The following is a 10,887-nucleotide window of genomic DNA, read 5'->3' on the forward strand; positions in this document are numbered from 1 at the left end:
TTGGACGGTTATGAGGGTAGGCAAAATCACTGTTTATTTTTACCTGTAGATATTGCATGGTATTTTTCTTTATATATATATATATATATATAAAGAAAAATGTGTGTGTGTGTGTGTGTGTGTGTGTGTGTGTGTGTTTAGTTTGTATAGAGCTGAGGCTCCGAACAATCAAAGTAAAGCGCACCTTGAAATAATTTTTAATACTGGAAATCTTTGTTATAGCCTTAAAATATATTTTCATCTTTAATTATAAAATATAAAGCTTCAAAAGTAGTGTAGATCAAGCAGATCTATGAAAACTTGAAAACCTTGAAAATTGAAAGCCCAAAATGCATTGCAAGATGCACTATTTCTCAAACTTGAAATCCATTTTTTCTTCATGTAATTGCATCTTGATGTCGAGATGATCAATTCGAGGATATTTGGATATCAAAAAACAACCTCTTCTTATGAAAATTTTGTGATGGGCTGTAAATTGATTGTTTAGAGCCTCGACAGATCTTCACCTATATTACCATTCAACCGTTGTATAGTAATGTAATACAACCATCTTCAAAAATGTTAAAAACATTTGTTTGACAAAAGTTTTTAAATGTACACTCTTTTCATTCTAAAGAATAATGATAAAAAAGAAAATTTTGAAAAAATTCCCTAGAAAGTATTTTTCTAGCCCAATTAATATAACCCATCCACTTTAGTGAGACTGTTAGATATGGGATTTAGAAGGACTTTTTTATTCTTAAAAATTTCATATATCATTATCATCATTAGACTAACAATGCTAAAAAAGATAATAAGTGATTTTGAATTTGCTATGGCCTAGATCTTGAAATTACAGTCAAGATTCATTGTTGGAAGATAATAGTTTTGATTATATCTAGGGTGCAAATTGAATGTTTTTTCGTAGGATGGATTATGAGGATAAAGAGAATGTGTGTGAAAATTTTGGGGGCATACAAATGTCAAAAAAATGGTTTATATGAATAATGATCCTATGAGACCCTCCCACACTCATTTGTGTAGAACCTCAAAGGATCACCATTAAATTTGGCACAGATCTCTAGAAAAGTCAAGTCCCACATCCATGTGATAACTTTTCTAGAGATCTGTGCCAAATTTAATGGTGATCCTTTGGGATCCTACACCTATAGATGTGGGAGGGTCTCATAAGATCATTACTATATATATATATATATATATATATATAGCGAGAGAGAGAGGAGGGTCGTCCCTGTTGCCTTTTGGAGAGATAAACCAGATATGCTCACTGTTAGGGATTAATCGGAGTCAAAGATGGTTCTTTGAGGAAAGTATGATCCAGCATGGTCTACGGTAGTCTAATGATGACCCCTAATGTAGTTTTAAGGCTTTTGAAGTCCATCTAACGGTTATAGTGGTGGTCTTAGCTTTTTGTGGGTAGGAAGGCCTAGAGAGGTCTGGGGATAGGTATAGGTTGATGTTAGGGTTTCTTGGCATAGGGCTAAAGGATTTTTTGGTAGAATTGGGGTTTGGGTCAAATGGAATCCTTCCAGACCCTCAAACAGTCTATTTATAGAAAAAACCTAAGATTGTGAGCTCTTCTCACTGAAGACCATGGGGGACATGTACCCTAAAGACTATGGGGACGTGTACACTAAGACCATGATTTTCAGACGTTTTTGAGGAATTTCGGGCAGTTATGGGTCTGCGATTAAAGGTTATTTGCATGCGTAAATGTGTTTGTCATAGCCAGGGGAATTAACTAGAAAGTCTAGTCCAAAACAAGCTCTACGAATGGACTTTAGTTGCATGCATCAAACCCTTTGTTGCAATTTGCATATGTTTTTTGCATCAACTAAACCTTTGTGGCGGATGGACGAAAACGGAATTATTGGAAACAATCTTGTTATGGTCATAACATCCAAACTATATATTGAATTTGAATGATCCGTGAACCATTGGAAAGATTATTACGTCTTCGTACAAGTTTATATCCAAATTGGACTAATTTGAATAATTTTTTTGGGATTGAAAAGCCATGGACTTTAGGATATCAATTTTCAAAGTTATGGGTTTCAGAATTGTATATGTCTCTGTTTCTGATGTTTCTTAGGTGTAAGGATGCTTAGGATGATGAACTTGAGGTACTAGATGGTTCCAAAGTGTAGGTTTTAAGTTCACAAAAGTGACTAGATCATGGTACCAACAATTTCAGGCTTTCGGCTTTTTGGAATTCCCTCAACTCAAAAAAGGGTGACTATAGATTCATATCATGTTCCTAGACACAGAGAGTTCAACGACGCTTATTGTGTTGTTGATATTTGTCAGCCTTCATTGTGTCCTAATTAACCGCTGTCTTGTTTTTGGGATGATTTTAGCTTATAAATTGATGTTTTTCGAGCCAATTTGGAGGACCTACTGGTGAATAGAAACCCTAACTACGATTCGTAGTCTTAGAATGCTCCAACTTTGAAACCCTAGGCCTAGAACTATGAAGCCCTAGATATAGGAACTCCAACTCTGCGGAAACATAAATATAAACAAACCTTTTCAATCAATAGCCCTAGTTGTAAATTCTTAGGAATGACTATCTTTCCCAAAGAACATCCATTCAAGGTCATCAATGTTGAAGATCAAGGAATAAGGAGTTTTTCTTCACCATCTGATCAAGGGCCAACTTCGGCTGCTGGTGTTTTTTTCTTTTGTTTTAGTTTTCTTTATTATTTCTCATTGTTTTCTTGCATGCGTCTTTATTTTCGTTGTAGATCTATTATTCTTGTTTAGTTTTTATTTTCTTCTTGTTTTACCTTTATTTCTGATTCTTTTGGATACTACACAACCTACGTTGACCTCGGCCGCAAATTCGTAAGGAATGGGTTTGTTTAAATTCATATTTTGACTTTTGAAAATATGAGTTTGGACACAACCTCTGACGGATCAGATCAGTCCGGTCAGTCTTAGAATTGCATGTAAACAGTGACCACTAGTATATCACTGATAGTAAAGCTGAAAGTGGCAGTGGGTTGATCGACCACATAAACTGATTTAATAATATTGATAACTCACAATTACGAAGGAAACAAGACGTAAAACAACTACCATCAGTGCCATAGACATTGGAACCAAAGAAAAGTGTCTAAGCAAATCATAATTGAGAGTGTGTCTAGATGCCTGCAAATTCCTTGAGGCCATACTCCTTCTGATTTGTCCTGTGGAAGTAGTAGAACTTATAGTATGCATGAGTGTCGAAGGGTTTAAAAAGCTTAGAGTGATTTTCGTCCACGAGCTCTTGGGGGGCCTCAATCAATACATTTGGAATTGGGAATGAAAATATCCCACAAGAATATCTGTCCTCGTATCCCTTATGCATCACCCGATGTCGTACAGGATGAAGCCTACCATTGGTCCATGCCTGAAATGAATATTCAGAAAAATGAATGCAACAAAAAAATATGTTTGTTAACTAGATTTTGAATAAGAGAAAACTAACTATATTCTAAAAGAAGCTATGGCTCATTGAAAAGAAACTCGTAAAACTGAGAATCATTACAATTACAATTTCTTGAGACAAAGTGACCTTTAAATCTAAATCTAAACTGTCATTGCCCATCATCGGCACATGCAAGAGTTGATTCCGGCTGTCTACGGGTATGATGGTCTGTATGGTCTGTTACATAGGACAGGATCAACATGGATGTGGGCATTTCAAAGATAATCACATATTATATGATTATAAATACTAATAAATTTTCTTTTGTTTTTATCATACACATAGTAGTAATAGGGTGTGGTTTGTATAGGGTGTAAACTTTAAACAATCAAAGTAAGGCGCGCATATAAATCTTGGTAAAAGATGTAGTTTTGATAAAAAAAATAAAAAACCCTTTCAATGACCTAGACTTTTATTTTCAAACCAAACTATAAAATTTAAAGTCGACTAGTGGTTTAGATTGAGTAAATCTAAAAATACTTAAAAAATTCTTAAAATAGACACCTTATATAATATGTTTCAAGATGCACAATTTTTAGGACTTTATAATCTGATTTGAAATTCAGTATTTATAATCTAATCTAAATAATATACCTACAATTGTAATTCTAATTATATGATGGGATTGTCTAGAAAGAGGCCATTTATCTTTTGTACATGGTTGTCACAATCATTCTTTTCCTTTAAATTTCAAAATGGATAGTTGTAAGGGTATCACTTAATGGACACAAAGTTCCAAAAAAAAAAAAAGGAAAAAATTCGTATAGAACCCTAATTCCTCATATTATTTCATGGTAGACCCTCTTTCCGTTTTCTTTCAAGAAAATCCCTAAGAAGTTCACCGTACCCCCTTATCTCTTATCTCCATCTTTTATTGACTTTTGACCATAAAAATTAGCCCCAACAAATATTTTTTTTATCATTTCATCCTAAAAAAAATTTAACCCTCTTTTTCTCTTTCTACCCATTAAAAACGTTTTAGAGTTGAAATGGTATAAAAAACTTTTTTGGAGCTAATTTTTATGATCAAAAGTCAATAAAAGAGGGAGATAAGAGATGAGGGCGTATGGTGAAATCTTTAGGGGTTTTCTTATGCTGCTTGGAAGAAAAGCGGAAGGAGGGTCTACTATGAAATAATACAAGGAATAAGGGTTCTATACGAAATTTTCCCAAGAAAGAAATTCTCGAACTTCGTAACTCACCCCAAGCCATCATATTTGATATCTAATGAGTGGGAAGGATTATGACCTCCATGTACGAAAGATAAATGGTGTCTTTGTAGACAATCCCATATTAAATATACACTATTTTATTCCAATGAGTAATCACATAAAAACAAAATTTGAATACACACCTGGAAAATATCTTTTTAGCCCGATTAATATAAGCCTTCTAGTTTGTTAAGATCTTAGATCCAAAACTTATGAAGATTTTTCCCATTTCCTTTTGTCTTAGATAGCTATGTTATCATTAGATGAACAATATTGAAAACTAAAAAAATAGTTTTGAGTTCGTAAATGCCTAGATCTTGAAATTCACCAATTGGATATTCTAGATTCATTGTTTGAAGGGACTCATTTTAACCATATCTATGATGTAAATTGATTTTTTTTTTTTTTTTTTTTAAATTGACTATTGGTATGGGAATACGTATGTGCAATTTTTTGGGTCATCAAATGGTACAAATATAGATTTCTAGATGTGTGGTTTCCATATATTACTATACAACCATTACATGAAATGGTTGATTGATTCTATGCAATGGTTTTATCATAATATAATGAAACAATCTAAAAAAACCATGCTTGCACTATTTGTTTGACCATGTTTTTCAAACATATACTCTTTTTATTTTGGTCAACGATCACAAAAGAATAAAATGGAAAAATACAACTTAGAAAATATTTTTTAACTAACTTAAAATAGGCCATCTATTTTACATGTTAGAGCTTTAGAAGGATTTGTTTCCTTTCTCTAGATTTTGTAGATAGACTTTGTTATTATTAGATGAAGAATCATAAATATGAAAATAGTTGATTTTGATTTCCTAGAGGCCTAGATCTTAAATTTCACCATATGGACGATTTAGATTTGTTATTGGATGGGGACTTATTTTGATTGTATCCAAGGTGCAAATTGAATTTTTTTTTTTAAGATTGATTGTCTCGATGAATTGAGTGCTTATGCAAACTTTGGGTAAAACAAATGCCACAAATATCAGTACTTTTGTACTCTTATTTAAAGAGAAATATCCCACAAAAATTAATTTTTTAAAGGGTGTGGTTTGTATAGAGCTGAGGCTCTAAACAATCAAAGTAAAGTGCAACTTCAAATAGTGCCAAAAAATGGGGTTTCAATACTGGAAATCTTTGTGATGACCTTAAAATATATTTTCATATTTAATTATAAAATTTAAAGTTTTAAACACAATATAAGTTGAGCAGATATATGAAAACTTGAAAATTGACGGTTCAAAAAAGTATTATAAAATATATAATTTCAAAAACTTGAAATCCATTTTTTTCTCATATCATGCAACTTGATATCCAGATGATTAATTTGAGAATAATTGGGCATCAAAACAACCTCTTCTAGTGAAATTTTTGAGGTAGGCTCTAAGTTAATTCTTTAAATTCTCAGCTTTATATAAAATTTTTCTTCCTTTAAAATAAAAGAAACATAGTTTATAATAACTCATTGAAACATTAACCTTCGTACTTTTAAGTATCATGAAATATTGACAATTCCTATGTATTAAGAGAGACAACGAGACCAACCATGAAAGTATCACCTATGGTGATAACTAGAGTTCCTCCCGAGGGCACCACTGGTGACCAGGATCCATCTTTAAATTGCACCTCGAGACCACCGACTTGGTCTTGGCACAGTATGGTCATCATGTTCTTGTCAGAGTGATCATGCAAGCCCTTCACTTGGTTGTCTCCTTTGGGGGCCGTGTACTTCATCATGCGAAAATGATAATTTGTGGTTCTCTCAAGGTCATCATTGTATTTCTCCACACCATAACTCTCCAAAACCATTATTCGAATTAGTCTAGAAACCTCTATTATCTTCTCTGTTGCTGTCTTTACCGTCTCGCTATGGCCAACAAAACCAACAATCGTTAGAAAACTTAAATGTTTTATGAAAAATAGATTGCTAAAGTTTTGTTTAGACATATTTCTGAGAAAAAAAGGAAACAAGGGATGTTTCTAAACAAGCTCATTTTTTTTAACAAAAAATCATACAAAGCAGGTGTATATATAAAACGAGCAGCTAATTTTAATTACAAATCGTGCGTTAGGCTTTGTGTTAGTGTGCTGTCTCTTGTCTTCTACCCGCCATTTGGAATGTCCCGATAAAGACTAGCCATCATTACGGTTATTTTTCATAACTCTATTAAAAATATATTTTTTAACTGTATATTTCTTAAATGTTTGTATTTATTTTGGAGCTCTTTTTTCTATAACGCTCTTAAAAAAAATTATGTTTCCTGAGTCTATAAGAGGTATTGAGTTCAATTGACGGAGGGGGCTATATTTTATTTCGGAACTCTTTTTATCTTAACTCTTTAAAAAAAAATAATTCTTACATCTCGTGAATTCTAAAATATGACCCCCTATTTTTTCATAATTAAAAACCAATCTTACATATCTGAAAAGAGATAAAAATGCTTGCACATTCTAGCAAAAGTGACATTTATTTTTGTAATTAATTAAATATGACTATGATATTATATCTATGATGTAATAAATCAATCAATATTGAAGCAAAAAAAACCAATGTTGGAAAAACTGGGCGTTCCAACTGCTAACCGGTTCCGATTTTGGGCTTTTTGGTGATCAACAGGTATCTAAAAAAATTTCAAAAAACTGTATATAAATTCTCAAAAAAGAAGGAATTTGGTTTGTAATGTATTTTCCATATTTTTTTATGTTATGGTAAGGATTAAAAATTGTTTTGGTCATTAATACTCACTTTAATTAAAAAATCGATTCATTAAAATTCATTAATTTTTAACTTCATTTGAATGTGTTTTGTTTTAATCATTATTTATATGCTTTTCATATTTTAGTTGACTTTTTGTTTTGTAACTTTTTTATTTTTTCAATAATTTTTTTACCGCCTAGGTTTTTTCACATACCAATCTTTTTATATGCGGTTAGAATGGTTAAATAAGATGGTTTACCGGTTAGACTGGTTAAACCACTTCAGGGCCTATGTGTTGTTAACCATTCCAGTTTGATTTTGCGAACACTGAAAAAAAACACAAAGCAATATAGTGGTTTTCAAGTTATTTCAATATCTTAAAATAATAATAATAATCAGAATATTATTATTGATAAATTAGAAAAAAAATTTAGATTTTACAAATTTTTTATTGTTGATCGATATTAGCTCTATGATGCACAAAATCAGTCAATATTTTATCAAAAAAATCATGAATCTGCATAGGACTTTTGAAGTTGATTTCAAAAGCTTCAAAATAAACTAAACATCATAAAAAACTATGGAGAAATTAGAGAGATATAATAAAATTGACAATATTTTCACACACTAACGATGTTAGCTCTTTGATGCACAAAATTAGTAGAAAATGACAAAATAAAACCATTAATTTATATAGGGCTGTTGAAGGTTATTTCAAAAGCTTCAAAACAAGCCAAAATAATTTCAATTTGGTGTAGAAATCAACAAGAACAATGAGGTTTGACAAAAAAAACACGAGAATCCGTAGAGGGATTTTGTAGATAACTTCATTAGATTGAAAATGAACCCATAATCAATTAATTTCGTGAATAAATAAGAAAGAATGGAAGAGATTGGCAGATTTGTTTTTTTATGAACGAAGAACCCTAGAAACCTAATAATTTCGTAATAAATGTTGTTCGATTTGGGTTTTGATGGACCCAAATCTTAACATAAACATAATATTGTTGATAAAAACATGGAAAGATTCTAAAAATCGATAAAAATCACTCACAATGTTAATATTTTTAGTTTACAATAGTTTCCGTATTACAACAAAGGAGTTTTGCATGGCAAATACGAAAACTCGGGTGATTTTCACATTTTTTGAACCGATTCTTCCATGTTTTCAGTGATTCTTGTTCACCCTGTTAGTCGGTCGAGGCCGAGTCGACTCACCAGAGTTTGAAAACCTTGTTCCTAAATCTCATAAGAATTATGAAAATCATATAATTCTTAATTATAAATAATATAACTGTGTTTTCCAATTTTTTGGGATTTTCACTATTTGTTTTATATTTTCTACGCATTTTCTAAGCGTTTCTACATCAAAAGTGATTCAAGTATTTCTTTAAAAAAAGGAAAATTGGGAAGTTAAAAAATCTTCTGGAAGTTAAAAAATCTTCTTTAGAACTACCCAAATCACATAAAGTTTAGTTCTAACTAATACAAAGGTGTTTTGTCAAAAATGGTTATATTTGTTTTTTTGAGTGTTAACGGTAATTTTATTGAGAAATGAGAAATTACAAAGAAAAAAGGCAAAAGAAAACGAAAAAAAGAAGAAAAGAAAAGAGGGGAAAAAGGTGAAAAAGGAGGGTTATAATTCTAACTAATTTGATGGGGATAGATCATCTACAGAAATGGTTACTTTAGCATACAAAAATGTCCTGGGTTGTGACGGTGATCAAATGCTCTTTGTAATTTATGTAATTCCGTAAAGAAAAGTTAACTTTTTTGTCCCAAAAAAAAAAAAAATTGAACCCGGAAATTGACATTCAATGTAAAATACAACATCTTTTCATGCCTGACCAAAACCCAATTCATGAAAATTATGAAAATGGGTCAACCCTTTAATGATGTGAATGAATTTACTTGAACTTGGGGTGTCCTTGGGGCCACATGAGGTTGGTAAACTGCTCAATGTTCTCCAACTGCTCGGCATGGTTGATGCTAGTGGCTTCATATAAAGGAGCATGTGATTTGGGCGCCCAATATCCATGGGCAAGAACCTCAGATTGGTTCTTCATCTTCGTTTCCAGGGGAAGATCAAAGAGTTCCTTCATAGCAGAGAAGAATTCCTTCTGCAGAGAATCCGGGAAGTTGGTATCGTACACGGCCTCGAAACACCCTAGGCCTTCAACAGCTTCTCGCACATCTCGTGTCAGCGTTTTCCATCTCTCAGTTCCTGGCTTCAAGACTCCTGAGAAATCAAGGACTGGTACTTTCATGAGAGATTGAGAACCCATGTTGAAGAGAAATGGGATTGATTTTTGCTGGGGTGAAAGGAAATAGGTCTGGATTTTTTTGTGTGTTTATTTGCAAGAGGAGCTTAGTATATATGGGGTTCGGGGCAAGTTCTTTTCCTCTCGTTAGTTACTAGGACATATAATAAGAAACTGGTTCATAGATACTTGTCGCTTGTTATTGGCAATTGATCCCAATGTCAACCAGTTAGTTAAATTAACTGTCACTGTTTATTAATTTATTCGCTATGACATTATTAGGCATGACACCATTGTTAAATTTATTAAGAGTGGAAGGTGATACGTATCATTCATATTATTTAATGGTTTAGGTGAAGTACAAGGAAAATAACATTCATAATTGTTGCTCAAGTCCAAAATAATATTCGTGCTTCCCAATTAGGGAAGGTTTGGATCGTTAATTCGTGTTCCCGATTCGTGGATAACCTAATTCAAGCCAAATTGGATTCAAGAAAATTTCAAAAAAATTTAAAAAAAAATTATAAATCCTTTTTATTGGGTTTCCAAGAAAAAGGTATTATGGATTTCTTTGTTTTAGAAAATTGTTGTTTCTGTAAGGTTGCAACGTTAAACAATCCAATTAAGGCGCACCTCGAAATTTTATCATACCATAACATATAATTTTGGGGTAAATTTCTTTTAAGATTATCTCAAAATCTATTTTCATATCTAATTATAAAATTTTAAACTCCAAAAATGGCTAAAATCAAAATAGATCTATAAACATATGAATATATTGAAAATGAACGGTTTAGACAATATGTTGCAAAATGCACTATCTCTAGACTCAAACTCTTTTTTTTTTCATATTCATGTATCTCAATGGGAAGATGAACAATTGGATGATATTTCAACATTAAAACAACCTTTTACAATAGATATTTGAGGTGCATCTTTACTTCTACATTTTAAGGTTCTAGCTATATATAAACTTTTTCCATAGTAACATGTCTTCTTTTTTCGGGTATTTGTTGATCATTACATTTAGGAAAATTGTTTCATGTGAGCTGGACCACATTTCTACATATGTGGTCCAGAACAGTAAAGCATCCATCTTAAAGATGGATGCAAGTAGCCAATCCATCTAAAAACAATAGAAACTAACGGTCCAAATATTTTCTTAATAGAATTATTATTTCTAGTTTTTCAAATTTATTTATTTATTCCTATTCATGATATCCATGT

At 31.9% G+C, this 10,887-nt stretch overlaps 1 protein-coding gene across 1 annotated transcript; it reads right to left on the reverse strand.

Moving 5' to 3' along the window:
- Positions 1-2,841: 2,841 nt before the first annotated feature.
- On the reverse strand, positions 2,842-9,802 carry LOC148781800 (putative 2-oxoglutarate-dependent dioxygenase AOP1). Its single transcript, XM_088869928.1, has 3 exons — positions 9,311-9,802; positions 6,247-6,568; positions 2,842-3,391 (listed from the first exon to the last, which is right to left on the reverse strand). Exons 1-3 carry the CDS (start codon positions 9,682-9,684, stop codon positions 3,143-3,145), a joined length of 945 nt encoding a protein of 314 aa, XP_088726054.1. The 5' UTR covers positions 9,685-9,802; the 3' UTR covers positions 2,842-3,142.
- Between the last annotated feature and the right edge of the window lie 1,085 nt (positions 9,803-10,887).

The sequence above is a fragment of the Amborella trichopoda genome, chromosome 6 (genome assembly GCF_054954075.1).
Source record: "Amborella trichopoda isolate Santa Cruz 75 chromosome 6, AtrichopodaSantaCruz75HAP2 v2.0, whole genome shotgun sequence".
Classification (NCBI taxonomy): domain Eukaryota; kingdom Viridiplantae; phylum Streptophyta; class Magnoliopsida; order Amborellales; family Amborellaceae; genus Amborella; species Amborella trichopoda.